This window comes from Lepidochelys olivacea, assembly GCF_965140295.1.
Source record: "Lepidochelys olivacea isolate rLepOli2 genome assembly, chromosome: 27".
NCBI classification, from domain to species: domain Eukaryota; kingdom Metazoa; phylum Chordata; order Testudines; family Cheloniidae; genus Lepidochelys; species Lepidochelys olivacea.
Window position 1 is genome coordinate 7227319 of NC_140437.1, and position 20626 is coordinate 7247944.

General features: G+C 50.5%; 1 protein-coding gene across 4 annotated transcripts in view; it reads right to left on the minus strand.

Moving 5' to 3' along the window:
* Window positions 1–3378: 3378 nt before the first annotated feature.
* LOC311513594 (acid-sensing ion channel 2) overlaps window positions 3379–20626 on the minus strand; it is a 1297158-nt gene continuing 1279910 nt past the window's right edge. For 3 of the 4 annotated variants that reach the window (XM_084615519.1, XM_084615517.1, XM_084615518.1), the window contains 3 exons: window positions 17719–17798; window positions 7385–7453; window positions 3379–4295 (listed from right to left, as the gene is read on the minus strand). In XM_084615519.1, the coding sequence (XP_084471645.1) occupies window positions 4194–4295; window positions 7385–7453; window positions 17719–17798 (251 nt within the window). In that variant the 3' untranslated portion in view covers window positions 3379–4193. The remainder of the gene's footprint in view (window positions 4296–7384; window positions 7454–17718; window positions 17799–20626) is intronic. The other variant, XM_084615520.1, reaches the window with a different exon arrangement.

Sequence of the window (20626 nt, forward strand, 5' to 3'; positions counted from 1 at the left end):
TTGGCCAAGGTCACACTGGGTGTCTATAGCGGAGCTGGGACATGAACTCTGGTCTCGTGCAGCCTAGGTAGTGCCCTAATCAGTCCATGATCCTTCTGTGTCTCTGCAAGCCTGTGTATTAAGGCTCACACACAAGTCATTGCAATAACAGTGCTCTGTTGGGCTGAGAAGCGCAGTGTGATGAGCCAGTGGTTGGGGCATTCACGTGGAAGATTTGGGTTCAATTCTGTTCTCTGCCACAGACTTCCTGGGTGACCTGGGGCAAGTCACTCTAACCTCTCTGTGCCTCTCTGAGGTGCTCAGCTGCAATGGGCCTTGGAAGTACCTGCAGTAGAAAGGTACCTAAGTTCCCTCTAAGCTGCGCGATTCTGCAGCAGCCTATTAAGCAGTGCGCTGGTGCTCAGGGCTGCAGCGGAGAGAGATGCCTCTCCCCCAGCCCCGGACCCGCCACAGCAGGGAGAGGAGCCCCTCCTCTGGCCCCAACCCAGCCCCCGCCCGGAGCTGCAGTGGCCAGGGGAAAGGCACCTCTCTCCCACCGCCTAGGTGCTGCTGTGGGGACAGAGAGCTGGGTGGGAGTCCTCTCTCCCTGCTGTAGCCCCGGGGCAGCCTGCACCCCAAACCACTCATCTCCAGCCCTGCCCCAGAGCCCACACCCCCAGCCGGCGCCCTCACACCAGCCCTCTGCCCCAGCCCTGAGCCCCTCATCCTCGGCCCCACCCCAGAGCCTGCACCCCCAGCCGGAGCCCTCACCCTCCTGCACCCCCAACCCTCTTCCCCAGCCCTGAGCCCCCTCCCACACTCTGAATTCCTTGGCCCCCACCCCTGCCACATGAATTTTGTTATATGCACCAGTATGGAGGTGATGTGTGACACAGCACCTCCATATTGGTGCACATAACAAAATGCATTGTGCACATGTATGGGAAAATTTAGAGGGAACACTGATATGTACCATCCCTTCTCCAGGTTGGGGGTGTGCTTTGCAAAGTGTTGATAAAAAGACATTATTCCTTAACATGATGCAAAATCAGTCACTTGGTTCATACACTTCCCAGCACTGCCCATGCCCCTGCTGTTGCTGCTAATAAATAGACAAACCCATCCCATGTGCTCTGTCCCAAGACCCGCTTGTCCAGGCTAATAAAAACAGCCAAGCTCAGATCTCTGTGAAACACACTTTTGTTTTGTTTCTCTTTATTGGTGTAAAGCTGTAGCATACGGTATCATTTTGACAAGGTACACTGTTCCCTTCGAACGCATGGTCACTAACAAACATGACTGTGACGGGCGGCCGCGTCATTGACGTACAAAACAAAAAATGGCCAGACAGAGGTGGGCATAAGGATTGCAGAAACAGGGGGCTGTGAAACAGACTACACAAGCCTTTCAATCAATTTTATGATTTTCCAGAGCGAACAGCTCCGGGTGCTGGATGTTTTGGGAAGCACCGTCTCATCTGGTGGGGCGTGTTAGCGACATCTCTAGGCTGCATCCCTGCAATCCATACGCACTGAAAATGCAGTGAGGCCAGAATTTATGCTGCTCCCCGATCTACATGCAGTTGGGGTTGGGATTGAGGTCGGGGAGAGGCATGGAATTTTGTACTTTCTAGGAAAAGGTAAAAAGAAAAGGAGTACTTGTGGCACCATAAAGACTAACCAATTTATTTGAGCATAAGCTTTCGTGAGCTACAGCTCACTTCATCGGATGCATACCGTGGAAAGTACAGAAGATCTTTTTATATACACAAAGCATGAAAAAATGGGTGTTTACTGCTACAAAAGGTTTTCTCTCCCCCCTAAGTCATTATGCAAGGTAACCTATTTCCCCTTGTTTTTTCCTACCCCCGCTCCCAGACGTTCTTGTTAAACCCTGGATTTGTGTTGGAAATGGCCCAACTTGATTATCATACACATTGTAAGGAGAGTGATCACTTTAGATAACCTATTACCAGCAGGAGAGTGGGGTGGGGGGGAGAGAAAACCTTTTGTAGTGGTAAACACCCATTTTTTCATGCTTTGTGTGTATAAAAAGATCTTCTGTATTTTCCACAGTATGCATCCGATGAAGTGAGCTGTAGCTCACGAAAGCTCATGCTCAAATAAATTGGTTAGTCTCTAAGGTGCCACAAGTCCTCCTTTTCTTTTTGCGAATACAGACTAACACGCCTGTTACTCTGAAACCTAGGAAAAGGTAAAACTCTTTGTTGATTAGAAATAGTTAAATACCCACTAAATACACCCAATGCTGGTGCTGTCCAAGGGATGGCCCTGCCTGAGACCCAGGGAAGCATGTAGGGCCAGATCCCCAAGTGGTGTAAATTGGCATAAACCCATAGAAGCCAACTGAGGTGTGCTGATCCACACCAGTTGAGGAGCTGGCCCGTCATACTGCCGTTCGCTGACATTTGTGTCATTTGTTCTATTCACAGCATCTGGCTGCCAAGAAAGGACCCTGCTGGGGCCTTGAAGGGAGCTGGAGGTCCAGGCAAGCAGGGTTCGGTGCATTATTTACTGCCAGTGCATCAAGTCTGTTGCAGTGTCAGGAGACGCCGTGGTGACTGTCTGGAGGTTTGGGCTGCGTTCTGGAAGGCTACAGGAGGGGGACCCAGGAGGCCCCAGTAGGGGGTCTGCTTCCAGCTCCTCTGCAAAGAGAATCATAGCCAAGCAAGTGCTTCCGTGAGTCTGAATCCGAGAGACGCTTCAGAGCAGCTGACTAGCGGGCAGGGTGGGAGGTTGACACTGGACACTCCAAGCTGCTCTCCTGCAGTGGCATTGACAGGCTAGACTCTGTGCTAGGGCAGGCCCGGGCAATCTCATAGCCGTGCTGGGGCTTGTTGGGAGGGAAGCCACGGGGTTTGTTTGGGAATATGTGTGTGGCTTCGGGGGTGGGGCACGGGTCAGGAATAAAATCAACAGCCCCAGGAGCGCTCTGGTCCCAATCAGTTGGGTGGTACTGCTGATGTCCCCTGATGCGCCAGGGTGGGGGAGCAGCTGCCATGGCCAGAACGGAGGGGGTGCTCTGCTCCCAGCTTTGGGGAAGAACAAAGCCCACCCTGGAGATGACACGGGAAGGGGACGGGGTGGAGGGTACTGGCCAATCCCCAATGTGCCCACAGGCTGAAGAAGTGCGAGGCCCTGTTCATCTGTTTGATGGAGCAGGAAGAGGCTGGATTGGCAGCCTGTTAGCAGCCGAGGGGTGGGCAGTGGAGGGTGAGCCCAGCTGCCCCCTTTCTCTACCCACCAGGGAAAGGCAGCGGGGCCAAATTCAGGGGACCACCAAAACAGCCAACTGAGGGGTATCCCAGCTGCTCTGTCCGCCCTTAGGCCGGGGCAGTGGTGAACGGGTCAGGAGGCAAGGCAGAAATGACACAGCCTGGCCATTTCCACAAGACCAGCTTTAATATCAGTCAGGAGAACAAGGAAAAAGCACAACAGAAAGGAATGAAAAATAAACCCCATGCCTGCTCCGGCCCACATGCCCCCAAACCAGACTGTACAAGCTGCGTTACAGACCGAGGAGCACAACACAGTAGCCACGGGCGTGGGCATCCGAGAGCCATCCAGGTCAGGGAGTCAGACTGCAGGTGCGGTCCCTAGGCCGCTTCCCTCTAGGTGATGGTAGTTCCACCAGGCCTTTGGGGGACCCGGCCTAGCAAACTGACACGAAGAACAAGGAGGTAAGGCAAGTCCAAGAGTTGCACGTTTGTTTGTTTCTTTATTCTAATACAGCCTAATTAACGGCACTTTCAGGGATGGATGGGCCCGCAAAATTCCTTCTTGGTAGTGAAATCAGAGCCTGTACAGAGGAACAGAGCTTAGAAAGACAGCTAGGAATATATTGCCATAAAAAGTATCGGCATGCAAGTGCTTTATACAGTCGGCAGTATATGAAATGGTGGTTTTGTTAGTGTCTGTGTTGGTCTGTACAGTTCAAAAAAGAGTGTGTCTTCAGATCCTAAAGACGAGCCCCCCCCACAGGAAAGGACGATGCTAGTCAAGTCCAAGGCGCCGCTTGCTTGGTTTTGGCAGAGATGTATAATATATATACAGTTATATATAGATATATATTATTTTTGTAAATGCATAGCGATTTTCTTCCTTTTCCCCCGATGCAAACATGAGCTTGGTCCCTACTTTCCTGTGCAGTCTCCTTTCGGTTGGTCTTGGCACTCCGGAGCTCGCGGGGAGGTGTCAGCAGGCGATTTCCTCCAGCGTTCCCAGGGTCGTCTGCAGGGGCACATTCACAGTGTGGCTGATGGTTTCGGAATGATTTGGCATGGGGTCGCAAGTGCTCTGGGGGAGGAGAGCGACAGGGTTACCGCAGGGGGCAGGTGCAGCTGAGCCGCTCCCGGCTCTCAGCCCTCGCGCTGCCAGGGGTTGCTATTGAAGTCAGGTGGGGGGGCGGGGTATACCCTGCTGCCCCACGAGCATGTCAGATCCTCCAGGCTCGAATTTGGGGTATGTCTACACCTCATTTAAACCTGGGGCTTGTGGACTCAGTGTTTCCAAACCCACGCTTGAGCGTCCACACGGCATTGTGACCCTGGGTTTACAGTCGCTGGATCTGGGTCTCACAGCTGTGTTAACGCATCCATACTGCACTACACAGACCTGCTGAACTCGAGTCTGCGGCTTGGACTCACATTTCCGCAGGACTCGGGCTCTGACCCCTGCCGCCCCCCCCCCCCGCCAGCAGGGTGCGTGAGCCTTAGTCCAGAGGGGTTCCTCACCCAAGTCAGACTGATTTCTGTGTAGACGGAGGTGGGGTTTGGCTCAAACCTGAGTCTCAATCCACGTTTACAGTGCAACGTAGCCAGACCCTTAGAGGCAGTGGGTAACAGCTGGGGGGTGGGGTGGGGGAGCTTCACATTGTGCTTTGTAGTGCATTGTGGCAGAGCAGAACCTTCCATTTCCTCTCACTTCCCCCATCTAGTGAAATATCCCCAGTCCAGAGTGTCCCTGGCACGCCAGTTTGGGCATCTCTCCATAGGACCCACCCCTTCTCTTCACTCAGCACCAGGGACACGCAGCATCTCTGACACACACAGCTTCTGCACAGGGCTGCAAGGAGCCAGCATTTGGAGCTTTCCCTTAACAGCAGAGCTGGTGGAAATTTTAGGACCTAAATATTTTCCCACTGGAAAAAACGGGGTTTAATCAAAACCAAAAAATTTTACAGTGCCCCGCCATTTGGGGCAAAATGTTGTCAGATTTGCGGATAGGAAATTTCAAAGCAAGGTGAACATTTCCATTCCAATTGAGATGTTGTGTTTTGTGAAAAACAGAAACGTTTTTCAAATGGCCAATTGGGGTTACCCCCCTCCCCGTTTTGCCATTAAGTGAGGGTGAATGAATGAGGTCCAGGGTGGGTTATTTTTATTTATTTTTCATTATTTCTCTTCTTTTTATTTTAGCGAAACTGGAAACTCTTCAGGTGGAACATTTCAATTTTGCAGAAACTGCATTTTCCACAGAAGAAAAAAATTACATGGGAGATTCCAGATCAACGCTAATGATTTGAATGGACAGTGCCAGTGTGGGGCCCAACCTGTGGGGAGAAGGTCAGCCCATGAGTCTCCCCCCAGCTCTTCCTTTGGTCCTGCTGCTAGGATGGACAGGGCTGGCAAGTAGTTTGAACTTCTCCTAGGTCCTAGAGACAGAGCAAGAAGGTCAAGTTGCAGTGGGGGAGGTTTAGATTGGATATTAGGAAAAACTTTTTCACTAAGAGGGTGGTGAAACACTGGAATGAGTTACCTAGGGAGGTGGTAGAATCTCCTTCCTTAGAGGTTTTTAAGGTCAGGCTTGACAAAGCCCTGGCTGGGATGATTTAACTGGGAATTGGTCCTGCTTTGAGCAGGGGGTTGGACTAGATGACCTTCTGGGGTCCCTTCCAACCCTGATATTCTATGATTCTAAGGTGAGTTTCAGAGCTGACATGTGCCTATTCTTGCCATGCTCAATGCTCCCCTGGATTCTCCACGGACTGGGGATGGGCTGAGAATCAGAAAACCCCAGGGAGATATCGGAACGGGTCAGATTCCAAATGGGTTGGCTTGGTCCTGCATCTCCTTCCCTTCTCCATCCAGGCTGCTGAGACTCCCCAGAAGCAGAGGACCACACAGCAACTCTTAAATCAGCAAGAGGGCTGGAAAATGACTCCCCAGAAGCAGAGGACCACACAACAACCCTTAAATCATCAAGAGGGCTGGAAAATGCAGTTACATTCCATAGGGACACCCAGGGACTGGATTTGAGGCTGGGCAGAGCTGTTATAGGGAGACCCACCTTTTCAGACATGAGCCTCCATTTAATCATGGAGCGTTAAGTGCCTAAATATCTTTGAGGATCTGGGCCATAGCCATCCAAAAGCCCTGCACTGTGGGCACAGAGGGGAAGGTCCTGCTAGGGGTGAGCTGGAAACTTGGCTCCGAAATAGATCTTCAATTTGGTTTTGCACAAGATGCTTGTTTTTGTCGTAGCTGAAAAATGACTCCCCCCGAAAAAAATCCCCCCCACCCAATATCACTGAAACTTTTTTTCAAAAAGTTGTCGACGGGATTGAAATTGTCCGTTTTCAGCAATATTTCCCATGATCGTTTTTATTAATATTTGTATTGACAATTGATTGCCATGTTTATAGAAATCATTTCCAAACTCCTCATAGAAAAAGCAGGTACTGAGCACTCAGTTTTCAGCAAGACAACGCGTTTCGGGGATAACGTTTTAAGAAAAATGCCAGTTAACAGTACTGCGGAAAATTGCATGAAAAAAATAGACAAATGGGTCAATTTCAAACCCTGTGAAACAGAAACACGTTTGACATTTTGAACAAAATTGTTTTCTTGTGTTTCAAAGAGCGCTGCTTGGAAAGTTCTTTCTAGGGTCTCTCATTGATTGGAGTGAATGCTTTATGAAAGAACGTGCACTTTTTCTTTCGTTTCATCTATCTTATCCAAACCCGATCTGTCTACCTGGCTTGAAGTTTCTACACATTCACTCTTGACAATTCTGGAGATTTTATCGCAAGTCTTGCAGTATGTGGTGTTTTTCTTAAAGCCCTGACTGGGAATCTCAGCTTTCATTCTTTTTTTTTTTTTTAAAGTGAGGTTCTAGTCCTCAGGGTTTCAAAGAGAAGCTGGAAAATGGGACCCCCGCAAATGCTCAAAAAGCAGAAAGCAATTAAAAAGACCCCCCGCCCCAATTCAAAAATAACCTCATGATTGTTAGAGCCATCTCCTGAGGTTTGGGGCCTGACTCCTGGTGGTAGGGCTGGCCATTCTGCCTCCCTATCTATGGGATTTCCCGTAGTATTGAGCCCATTCAGGGGTTGGCAGCTGGACAGTATGGAGACCCCTGGTGACGGTACTGATGGGGATCCTTACCACGTTTTCGTCATGGCTCCCCTCCTCCTCCTCCTTGCCAAGCAGGTCTAACAATCTTTCCTTGATCAGCTGAAAGAGAGGCAGACTTGGTTACCTTAGGCAAGCACAGCCAGTCACAGCTCCCCTCCCTGAGCAGTAGCAGCACCCAGACAGGCAGGACACGCCACTCACTCTCCAAGACTCTCTGGGATTCACTCCCTAAAGGGCCTGGGGGCAGCTTGACGTCTCCATGGGAATGTGGAAGGCCAGATCTATCTCCAGTGCAGCTCCTGGGACTGTGGGCTGGCATCAGACCCTCCCAGCAAGATTGACTCCAGGTGATATGTTTCTATGAATGGGAGCTGCAATGGGCCACCCATCCCCTCCACCCCCCATCTGGCTTGTGGCCCATTGTGTGCCCCATACCTCAGTGCTGAGTGCGCAAAGGCATCTGGGAGACATGGGCCCTGTCCCTGCTGCCCTCATGAGCCGGGTGGGGGGCCAGGGGCTGACTGCACATCCGGCTCCTGCAGCACTGGCATGGTTCTAGGAGGCTGCAAATGTTGCGTTGAGCAGAAGGACTTCATGGGAGATGCCTAATCGCTGGGGCAGTCCCCTGGCCTGGCGCCCTCACAGAACGGACGCTGCCAGGCATGGGCAGGCTGTGATAGACGGCTGCATCCAGTTGCTTGGGAATGCAAACTGACAGGTTGTGGAGCACCACGTTTGACCGAACTGAAGCTGTTGCAATTGAATGAGGAAAGTGCATAAGGGCCAGGCTCTCTGGCCATAGGAAGCTAGTGGAGGCTGAGGAAGGGGGATAAGTTGGCTCTGAAGCACCATGCCCAGCAGGCCCAGATCCTGCACCAGTGTTGTGGCTCCGTGGCTGGAGAGGGGACAGGCTAAAGCAAAAGAGGAGGGGTCCGGGGGGGTTACATTCCCCCCCCCTCAGGCCTGCCAGAGAAGCCAGTGGAAGGGGGCAAGGAGGCTATGCAGAGAAAAAGGTTCTCTGCACAGAGGACCCAGGAGATCTGCAGTATTTCTGGGGGGGAGGAAGTCTCCTCCCTCGACAGAAAACATTGGGGAAGAGGAAGCAGTTTTCTGACGGAACGCAGCTATTTTATCAAAGCAGAAATGCCCGTGGAAAATGGCCGTCCCGAGTGAAATGTTTCCAGTTATCGAAAAGTCTCAGGTGGCTGGGTGAAAACTTGCTAGAAGCCACCCCTTCCTCCCCCCCATTTTTGCCCACCCATCTGACATTTTTCAGTTGCTGAAAACCACAGAACGTTGGGCTTTCGAGGTGAACCCGAAACGTGTTGTAGAAAAATTCTGACATAACGTTTTCATCCAAAATTTTCCCTGAAAAAACACCCCAAACATTTCCTGACCAGCTCTAGCAAGAAGGCCTATTTCCAGAGAGGCTATGAAACCCTGGAGGATGCTGGTGGCTGGGCAAAGATACTTTGGCAGGAGCATGGGAACTGCCACACTGGATCAGACAAGCAGTCTGTCTTGTTCTATCTCTGACTGCCAGTACCAGGTGCTTCAAAGGAAATTGCAAGTGGACTATTATGGATTAACCTATCTGCATAAGAACATGAGAATGGCCACACTGGGTCAGACCATGGGCCATCTAGCCCAGCATCCTATCATCTGACAACAGCTGGTGCCTGAAACTTGAGAGGGAAGGAACAGAACAGTGCAATTTATTGAGTGAGCCAATCCGTCATTCAGTCCCAGCTTCTGGCAGTCAGAGATTTAGGGACACACAGAGCATGCGGTTGCATCCCTGCCCATCTTGGCTAATAGCCACTGATGGACCTATCCTCCATGAACTTATCTAATTCTTTTTTTAACCCGTGTATACTTTTGGCCTTCACAACATCCCCTGATAATGAGTTCCACAGGTTGACTGTGTGTTTTGTGAAGAAATACTTCTTTTGGTTTGTTTTAAACCTGCTGCCTGTTAATTTAATGGGTGACCCACTGGTTCTTGTGTTATGTGAAGGATCCTAGCCCCAAAATATCCCAAGGGTCCTAACCCCAGAATATAGGGACTTCTTGATGTAAGCAGTGTCAGGATGAGCTCCACCCTGACATCTGGTGGTGAGGTGTGGCAAGTTGTGGAAAAGAACTTCGGGGCCAATCTCATTTGCATAGGCACACCCACACCGCCTAGAATGAGGCCATAGCTGCCGAAATGGTCACTTTGGCTGCTGTGGGATCCCCAGTGTCTCTGTTATTGGGGCAGGAAGAATAAATTGTTATTACCCTGATTATGGGAACTGTGCTTGGAACTGTACTTGGCCTTTTGTTATGATGGAGGGACTCACCATCAACTAAATAGCACTCGCTAGGCAAGGGTCATGGGTTCCAAAACTCTGTGAATTGAGAGAGGCTGGGGACAAGTATTAATACTTGGTGGCATAGGCCTATTAGTGAGGGCCTTACATGCTAGTTGCACTTTCTTCTTTCTCCACTGTAGAGTATCAGAACTAATTTTGATTCTATTAGGAGTCTAGTTAGAGGCTGCTGAGCTCGCTTTGGGCTGACAGTGCACCAGCACTGGGGCTCCCCTACTACAAGCTGAATTCACCTAAGAGCTGAAATCCCTGAGTGTTGTGTTAAGTAGTGGGGGAGCCTGAAGATACATTGTGGAGCAGGTTGGGGGATGGCTGGAGTGCCTTGTGGGCAGGCTGGTGCAGCAGTTTGTGGGATGGCGGGAGCTGCTTGTGGGCCACAGAGCGGAGCCGAGCGAAGCAGTTTGTGGGGCGGCTGGTGGAGCGGAGTGGAGCAAAGGCCTATGGAGCTGTGGGGCAGTCAGCTTCAGATCATGTAAGGTGCCCCTTCCCTCTTCTCCCCTGCCTGCATCTCCACCCAGGTTGGGAGGTAAAAGCTCTGCAGATAAACTTTTGAACTCTGGGGCTGCCCTGACCAGGGACAGAGACTTTTGGGTCATTGGATTTTTCGGACTTTGGGTGATTTGGGGTTGCTGGACTCAAGAACCAAAGGGAAAGGGCATGCCCCAATTGGCTTGGGGTGGGTTTTTGCTCATGGGTTGTGTTATGAATCCTGTTGGTGGTGTTTCCCCAACATAATGCCACATTGTTTCTCTCTGTTATCAAAAGGCTTTTTGCTACACTCAGACTATGTGCTTGCAAGAGGGGAAGTATTGCCTCTTGGAGGTGCCCAGCGGGGGTGGTATATATTTGTCCCAGGTCACTTGGTGGGAGCTCAAGCCGGTTTGCATTGTGTTACTGGATTGGATCCCCTAGATATTGAACCTGGCCCTTGTTGCTGCCAACTCTGATGGGTGGAAGGGTTACATTTACAAGGGGAAATTGACTGGTAATAGCTATTCCAGAACAGTTATCTGGACACTCTCACTTTTATTCTGGGAAACAGTGTTCATACAAGGGAGGTATTCCAGAATAGCTAAATTATACCAGAATAACTATTCCAGAAAGGGTATTCTGGAAGAGTTCTGCAGGTCAATTTCCCCTTTTTCAATGAAGGTTACTGATCTCTAACAGTTCTTCCAGATGGCCTCAGTGTATAACACTCTTGGGATGTGCAGTGCGACTGTGCAGTGGTCTCACAGAATAAAGTGTCATTTCCATTCATAACGCCAAGAAATCAATGTTTGCCAAAGGAAAAAAACCTGGCAAGAGAAAAATATTCTCCAGCTTCTATGAATGGAACCCCGCCTCCCACCAGAAACTTTATTTGAGAGAATTCTTATTACCTTCTTATCAAAGAATCCAAAAGAGAGACTGGATTTTAATCAAATTCTGTGCATGCACAGATTGAGATATAAACCAGGGAGCAGAGTATGTTTGAACTCCAAAGCCGGTATAAGTTTTATGCTTGTGTTTTTCATTATATTTTATTGCAAAATAATGCTGCCAAATATGAATGGCTGCTCAGAAGGGACTCTGTCAGTAGAACTGCCTGCCTTCTGTTGCAAATGCACCACTACCTCTTTAATAACATTTAAGACCTGTCTACTCTTGAAATGCTACGGCGGTAGCTGTAGCGGTTCAGTGTGGACGCTACCTGTGCTGACAGGAGGGGTTCTCCCATTTGTGTACATAAGCCACTTCCCCAAGAGGCAGGAGCTAGGTTGATGGAAGAATTCTTCCATCAAGCTAGCGCTGTCTACACCAGGAGCTTAGGTTGGCTTAACTACATCTCACAGCAGTGTGGATTTTTCATACTCCCCCCCCCCCAGCAATGTACCTGGGCTGACCTAACTTTTTAGCATAGACCAGGCCTTAAAATGGGATTGTTTAAAAGTACCTAAGCAAGTCAGGGGCCAAGGGCTGACTGAAAATCAATAAGCCATATATGTCAAACCCAAGGAAAGTAGTCTGACTTAGTGGATACAGTACTGAACTAGAATTCAGGACACCTAGGTTCTATTCCCAACTCTGCAACTGGAGTCCTGGGTGACCTTGAGCAATTCACATCTTCTCTTTGTGCCTCAGTTTCCCCACCTATAACATAAGGACACTGTAAAGTGCTTTGAGATCTTCTGCTTAAAAGCACAATCTAAGTGCTAGGTCTTATTATTTAGGTGCTTTTGAAAATGCCATTTGACTGCCCCAAACTGCATGAGACTAAAATATCCAGGACATTTGAAAAAGGCATATGTTCAAAAGAAACTATTTCACTAAAATATTTGCATATGTTAAGAACTATTTTACTAAAATGGTCAAAACTATTTTACTAAAGTATTCTCTGCCTGTCACTAAAATATCGGAAAAGCTTTTTGTTTAATAAGTGAAACAACATATGTCCTGGCATTTAACTGGCATGACATCGCACATGCCCTCAGAAGATAGTCATTGTTTGCAATCGGAAACCTGCATTTCCGTTTTTTACTCCTCTCTTACGCAGGCATGTTCTGCATTCAGCGGCCAATAGAGGAGCCCTCTTGTAACTAAGTTATCCCTGTGAATTGCTGTTGAGGGCAAACCACAGCTATATTGTCAAAGGGATACATTATTATTTGTGGAGTTGTAGTACCCAGCGTCCCCAGTCGGGATCACGGCCGCATTCTGCGCAGCGCTGGGCATATACAAAGTAAGGGCGGTCCCTGGCTTGAACTGACTAGAGTCTAAAAGCCCAATTCTGCCACCTTTACTCCAGTGGAAGTGTACCACTAATGCTGCTTAAATGAATGTGCCTCCTCACGACATCCGTGTTGCACACCACTAGAGACCGCCGGGCTCGGGTGCCACCACTGGGTGACTTTTCAATAGCCTTTTCTACTCTGTGAATAGCCCGGCTGGAAATCAAGGGCTGCTTGTGTAGCAGCTTGTATTGCAATTGTTCCTGCTTAACCATCAGTGGTGCGTTAGAGTCTTCTGGCTTGTTCCAGAGTAAGGTGCTGCTCAGTCCAACGACAGGCAGCAGGATCCAGCTGATGTAACAAGCAAGCTGAGTAGGGAAAAGTGGGTGTATGTAGCAGGGACAGGAGCACATGGCGACATACCCAGAGAGTGAGCTGGTTAAATGGTCAAGTTAAACTAGGTCCAGGAGCAGAGGGGAAGAGTGGCCTTATGGTTAAGGCTGTCGGGTAGGATGCCAAGCACTTGGGACTAATTCCCTGCTCTGCCACAGATCTCTTGTGTGACCTTGGACAAGTCACTTAGCCTCTGTGGGCCTCCGTGCCTGGCATCCAATAGAAGGTAGGGCACAGCTCAGAAAGCGATACCAAGTGCCTTTAAAACTCACAGCTTCCCAATGCCAGGGGCAGATTGAGACTCCTTCTGCTCTCAGGTGCAGACCTGGCACTCTTGGATCATCTGTGTCCTGCAGCCAGATCTGCGCAAGGAGCCTTCCAGGGCCAGGGGAAGGCTTAGGTCCAGGCATTTTGACACCCCCCGGACACCCTGTACCCCTTCCCTTGCTGCGTCTGTGCCCAGTCTCCTGGGTCAGCCTGAGTGCAGCCTCATGCCAGGGCAGCCTGGCTCTAAGTCTGCAATACAAGCACTTAGGCCCTGACTCTGACACCCGCCCCTCGTGCAATGAGACCCAAGAGCAGCGTGCCAGGAGCACATGGTGTGTAAACCCCTTTTGCAGACTCTCCTGAACATTTCCCATTGCAGCCCCTCTCCTGTGGACTTCGTTCAGGTCTAACACTGAGACACAAGCTTCTCAGTGAATGTCTCTTACTAGATAACTAGAATAGCCTCCCCCAGGCTGACCAAGAAGGAGCACAGCATGCTGGGACCTGTAATCAGCAGGCCGCTTTGCATTAAAGATGAAGGCAGCCAGGAGCAGCATAGCAAACGTACGTTTGGAGCACATGCCGGCTCCTCTTGACTCTATGCTGTTCTGCTGCGTGCAGGGCTGACAGCGCTCCTCCATCCCTGACACTGCTTAGCTATGCTGAGATGGGGCAATTCTCTGACATGGCAGCTTTTCGAGCCGCCAGCCCTGACAGGACCTGAGCGCTCACCAGCAGCTCTCCAGTGCAGAGCCGAAGTGCTGGAGAGGGGTAAACAGATGCAGGGAGCTGGTGGTCCCCGAATTAAGACATCTGCTTGGTGCTCTTATTCTGCAACTTGCCATTCCTCCGGGGGAAGTCCCAGTTCCAGCTGCGTGTTCTCGAATTGTGGACAGGGTTTAGGATAGCTGGTGCCAATGGAGAGAAGCCATTCAGATTTAGTCCCTGCTTGTGTAACCCACACACCTCCTGGGTATGGTGTTCTAGCTGGCTTTTAGCTTTTAGCTCACTAAGCTCCAGAGGTTCTATCCCGCCTGCCACCAACCGGGCTATCAGCATTACAAGTGGGGGCTTGTCTGGGATTTCAAGGGGAAGTCCCTGAGGTTCGGGAAGCGCTTCCTTAGCTAGGGGAAGTATGTAACCCCCACACCTCCTGGCTGTGGTGCTCTGTCCCATCTAGTGGCATCTAGACCACTTAGAGAGAGAAAATGAGTCTGCTCTACAGCCTGAGCTAACATCCAGTTGGCTTTGAGCTCATGCGGTAGAGGCTCATGCACTAAGCTCCAGAGCTCCCCAGTTCTATCCCGCCCCCCAACAAGCGGGGTCTGTTGGCGTTACACTTGCTCACTGGACTGAATTCAAACTTCATGTCTTCCCCTTTCACAGCTCAGATCTTGTCTTTTTATGATATTCCTTCACAACCTTGGCAGTCTCAAAGCCTGTTTCCTTTCCCCCACTGTCATGTCTTCATCCATGCAGACCCACAACCACGAGCCATTTCCCAGTCCCCTGGTTCCAGGCTCCCATCCTCTCTTCAGCCCAATCCCTCCAGAAGGCCACTTCTACCGCAGGCCCCACATGTGAGGAATCAGATTGGATTCTCCTGGGCTGTCAGTGCACCAGGACACAGCCTGCTGCGATGTTTGCATTTTGTACAGCGCCGTTCGCAACCTTGGGAAATGATCACTAATGTTAATGGCTGGGGTCTTCACAGGAGTCGGCTGGGAAATGAAATCCCTCAGGCTTTCTTGAAATCCTCAGCCTCTTTGGGGAGGGCCAGGCTAGTGATGGGGCCTCTGTCCAACCCTCAGCCCCATGGAAGGCTTGACTCCTTTCTCCTTCAGCCATTCCTGGTAGCCGGGCATCCAGTCTAGCTTGTAATATCGCCAGCGAAAGAGATTCCCCAGCTGCCCTTCGCCCTCGCTCTGCTCTGGAGTGAGGCAGATCCCCTTAACTTTTAACCTTGATTGAAGTAGCTTTCAGCCATCAGCGCCTGTCCTGACCTCAATCAGGGCAACTGTGGCTCCCTGCCTGCCTTGCAGCTCTGCTATCGATCTGGATGCAGATTTGGGCCACTATGTCTAATCCAGACTCCAAAACACAGCTCATTTTCCACTTCTCTAAACTTGGGCATTTTCCATGCATTTGTAGCCCCCTCAAAGCAGATCCCTTGTCTGTAAATTCACACTCTGTGACCAGACAGTATGCGCCCTCTGGCTGCACACACTCCACGAAGCATACTCCCTACGGCTGGCCATCCCAAGGGGACAGTGGGGGATATTTGCATCACTGAGGAGCCAGTTTCTTCTTTCTGTTCAAGTGACTCCATTGCAGGTGCCTGCTTCTCTCTGGATTTAGGGTCCCAAGACAGAGTTTTAAGATGCCAGTAGATCAGCTTGCGAAGGCTGTGGTGCAAAGCCTGAGTCGGGAGATCCCTGCAGTGGGCTATTATGAACTGTTAATGAAATTAGAGGTGTGGGGAATTTTTTCCCCTAATTCTTTCTTCACTGAAAAGTGAATTTTTTGGAGCCGGACACAGCATTTGGTGGATCATTTTAGTTGGGGAAATGTTCCTTCCCAAAGAGTCAACACGCTTCCAAGTTGAAATATTTCAGTGTTTTGCGCTGAGGTGGCGTTTCGATTTCAAATGTGGCCAATTCCCCGCCCCCAGAACGGAAAGGGTGATAGCCACCTGAAAAGGCCAAAATCCAGATGAAAAACTTTAAACAAAATTAGAGTCGCGTCAACGTGAAACAGTTCAGTCAATTCAACATGATTTTTTTTATTTTGCATTTTTTTGATTTGATGAAAAAATGTGTTTTGGTTTAACTCAACCTGGACTTTTTTTTAGAGTTTGTGGTTTGGCCCCAAACTGGAAACCCTATTGTTTGCTCAGCTCTAAGTGAAAGTGCTCCGAGGTTATGAAATTCCCCTTCCGAGGCAGGAAAAGGCTGTCTCCAGAGGGAAAAGGCCAGGCTGACTGGGGAAGCAGCCACAGCCGGGGCCATGCCCCAATCAGGCCACACCTGGACCTATAAAAGGGCTGTGAGCCAGGAGCTGGGTCAGTCTCTCTCTAGCTGTAGAGAGAAGGACCTGGCTGCCTGAGAGAGAAGGGTACCTGAGTAGAGCAGTGCTGGGGAAAGGCAAGAGGAGCTGGGGAGCTCCAGCCTGGTAACCCCCCAGGCTGCAAGCCTTGTGCAAGGCCTAGAGAAGTACTGGGGCTAACGAGCTGTAGCCTGGGGTTAGGCAGAGGCAGCTGGTCCAAACCCCCTTGCCCATGATGAGTGGTTTACAGACTGCAGTCTGCCCCAGTGACTGTCAGTAGTCATTGAGGCAAGATGGGGATAGAGGGTGGGGGTTCCCCTGGGAGGGGAAACCCAGTGTGTGGGGGCACTGCCAGGGGGCAGCACCCCAAAGTAAAGGAGCACTGGGGTCCAGGACGGACATGGGGGCCAGCGGTAGGCAAGACACCATCCTGCAGAGGGCGCTCCAAAGCTGGAGAGCTAATTCCCGAGACGACCAGCAGGCGGCACTGCTCAAATCAAAATTGCTGAGGTGAACTGCCCTGGAGAGGGGACGGTGCCGGCAGAGCCCGTGCTGCAGCAGGGTGTGTGGGAGGAACACGCTCTCAGCGTGTTCACGGCTGCAGACTGGGCTTGCCAGGTAATGCTATTGATACTGAGGGGAGCAGATCCCTTCCTGCCGCACCGCAAGTGCACCCCCAGAGCTCTGGGCTGCTGGACAGCACATCTGGCACATGGCCAGCAGCACATCTGGCACACTACTAGGAAGCAGGGAGGCGACAGGCACCAGGGTTACAAAAGTCTGTGCAATGCTACTCCTTGCTCTTGGTTTGATCATCAGAATTGATGTGATGTGTCACTTACATGAGATGGGATAAAAATACTCAAGGTACATAGCCCTCCTGCTTCAGGGTGGAAGCTGAAGTGGGGGTCAGGAAGGAACTTCCACCAGGGCTTGGTTATGCCATAATTTCCCATTATGGCATTGATTTTCCTCGAAGCAGCTGGTACCAACCACTGCTGGAGAGAGGACATTGGTTCTGATCCGGTCTATCAGTTCCTAGGTCCCTAGGGAGCTGCCTGCTTCAGGGCTGGCCATTCCATGGCAGGACCGAGGACACAGCCTCCCTGATGGAGGTGTAGAGAGGGCTGCCCAAGGTAGACCTAGCATGAATCCATGCTGGCCCAAGCCAACCCAACCATGTCAGGCTCAGAGCTGCAGAATGGCCCAACTTCCCACCTCTCCACAGGATCGCAGCTCCGGATTACTTCAAGATGCTTTCAAAGATGATGATGATGATTTTATGCAGATGACTGTGAGAAAGGCACAAAGGCAAGTGGTGAAGGGAGGGGGCTGGCAGGACTCCTGGGGGAACGTCACCCCCTGAGACAAAGCTTCTGAACAGGAGTGAATCTCAGCCAAACTACAAGCACCTGGGCAGCAACACAGCTGGGGCTCTCGCTAGGTGTTCCCCTGCACCCAAGTCTGGCTGGGTGTCTGTCCACAGGGCAGAGTTCCCAGTGCCCAGACTCACTCAATCACACAGCACTCACACTCCTTAGCGGTGGAATGAGGAACACAGAAGGGGAGATCTTACCTCGTAAATATAATCAAAGAGCTCTAGTATTGTTAGGATACTAGCACCAATAAACAGTCCCATCTGACCGCCAATGTCACCTAGGGGAAAGAAAACAGCTCGTTTTACTCACATGCTGTCAAAGAAACGTGCTCAGGGAATGCAGATGGGGACCCATCAGTTATGTCTTAGCTGGGATTTTCTGAGCATCAATCAGAGCCTTTCTCTCCCGGCTAAGAATGAAATCCCAGGAGATACACAGCCAGAATTTCCACACTGCTCTCCATCAAGGTTTCCCCTGAGGCTGACATGACGGTGACGTGATATTGCAGATGGCACTCACAGTGCGAGCATGGCTTCTCGCCCCAGCAGCTCCAGTCAGCAAGCGCTGAGATGAGAAAAGGCTACGTTTACACGATAAACTCCACATCACACTCATGATCCAATGTGACGAAGGATCAGGTGCATTGTGTCCCGCAGGGGAGCCCATCAGATTTGAACCCTTCCCCTGCTAATTGCCAGGGATGAGGGAAGGAAAGAAAAGATGGAACAAATCCCCAGTAGGAAGTGGTTTCCAGTGACTTGTCAGCGGGGCTGCACAGCTCGTTTTACAGCTCGGGGCTTCATTCCCGTCCGGACACCAGGTCAGTGCAGGCAGGTATGGTGGTGCCAGCACCTCCCTCTGGAATGGCTGGGGTAGAGCATGGGGAAATATTACAGCACTTGGCACAGACTGGAGGGGAAGAGGCTAAAGGTAAAATACTCCTCAACAAACAAGACCTAGGTCTTAGCAACTGAACCTACCCTTCCTCACGTTAAAGGGGGTGTGGTGCAGGCTGACAGATCTGCAGGTGGAAATCCTGTGTCCTTAGAGAACATGAACAAGCGATGGTCATGCTACCTCTTACCCCTGCCCGGGGAATGTCACCTTCTAGGGGTGGAATGCAGCCTCCATGGCCCACTTTCTTTATAGATCTTGGTTACAGGAGTGCGCACTACCAGTATACAGGTAAATAGATACGGTGCCAGCAGATGGCACTCCAGAACCGGGCCTGTGTTTTGTCGACCCTGTTGTTGTGCATCGTAAAGGGTTTTCTCTAGCAGCGCTTTACAACCTCTGTTTTTTCAGGTTCTTTTGCACAATGGCTAGGAAAGGGGACAACTGCACTGCAGGTACCTGAGCACTGAGACCTCGACTGACAACACTAACTCACGGCATATAGGCCACTGCACCAGGCTGCCTTTGCCCCTAGAAACAAAGGGCCTATTGCCTTTCCAAGCCGTGCCCACGTAACTGTTCAGGAGCCCTGGCTGAAGCCTTGAAGCTGCATGAATCCTGTCAAGAACAGAGCCCTGCTGTTCCAGAAAGCCCCATAGCATCTCTCTGTACTCCTGCCCTTACCAGCTGCCTAGCCTTGCGTGGGTCTAACAGCATAGCTCAGTGATGACAGCCCCATGAATATCTCATTGCATCAATCTGTTAATGGACCCTTACTAGCATCCAGCCTGAGTCACTTTCAAGGCTGCAGCGTCAGTAGGTTCTAGTCATTTACTTAAAAAACGGAGAGAGACAATAACAGCAGAGGAAAGGGTTTAAGGAGCTGCAATCCTCCCAAAGACCTAGAGGCCATGCATCCTAGGAGCTGAGCATTTCCACAGCTTAGGCACTAGAGGGACAGAGGGTGCCTGGGGAGTTTCCGGGAGTGCCACACTCTGGGTTTGTCCAGTCACCTAAGGTCAAGTTGTGGGAAAAGAGCAAAACAGTCACTTTGTGCTTCTACTAAAGCAAAGACTCCAACTCACCTCTGCTCTTGCAAATTCATTTTTGTTTGAATTCTTTTTCCTTTGCAAATGGAGGAGGTTTCCCTACTGGACTCCCACTGTTTCCCCCTGACCACCAACAAACGACGACCCTTTGCCACGCACGTGAACCAGGTTGGGCATTTGTGACATTGCATCGCACAGCCTGATTGGAACCAGCCCAGAGTAACTCTGCATGGGACTGATTATTGCATCCGCTATTGTCTAGATGCTACAATGGGCAGAGATACAAGAGATGTGGGTTTTAAATATGGCCACAGACTTGCAAGGAGATCTCAGGCAAGACTCTGAGCTCAGTTTGCCGGTTGCCAAAATGGGGGAAGTGAGATTTCCATGACTCATGTCCAGGAGCACTGGGAGGGCTAAGTACATGGTGTTACATGTGTGTTACATGTGCTCTGAGCTCTTGCCATCCAGCCAGGAGGCCCCAAGGGAGGAGGCAGCCTTTCCTTCTGCAGCAACCTGCCAAAATTTGCAAGGGCGCCTTTTCCTGCCAAAGGACTTTGGGTTCAGTCCTCCCGAACGTGGCAAAAAATGAAAGTGCAGCAGTGTGCAAAGTCACGTGAACCACAGGGTCAGAAATGTTCACACTAATTTCCGTGAAAAAGATTTTCACCAATTTCTCCCAACCCTTTCCCCCAGCTGAGGAAAGTGGTTAGGGGAGTAGCCTGGGACTTAGGAACCCAGTGTTCAGCTCCCTGCTCTGCTATAGGCTGTCTGTGTAACCTGTGACAAGTCGCTTAATCTCTCTGTGTTGCAGTTCCCTGGCATGCCCAGCCTCATCAGGGTGCTGGGAGGCCAAATAGGCTAAAGATTGTGAGGTGCTCAGATACCAGTGAGGGGGACCAGAGAAAGGCCTTAGCCAATCAGATCAGTGCTTGTGTTTCTGTATAGTGCCAAAAATAATAGAAACTATATTAACTGATAGCTTGGTAAGTGAAGGTGATGGCCCCCCACTAGCCGTTAGCATCTGGAACCACAATTAGCTAAAGTATGGAAGCAGCCGACAAAGGCAGGTGGGATCAGCCCATGCAGTTCTGTCCCCATATGAAATGTCCCTTGCTTTGTTTTCTACTCTAGCAGCTGGGCAGAGAAGGGGAGGGGGCAC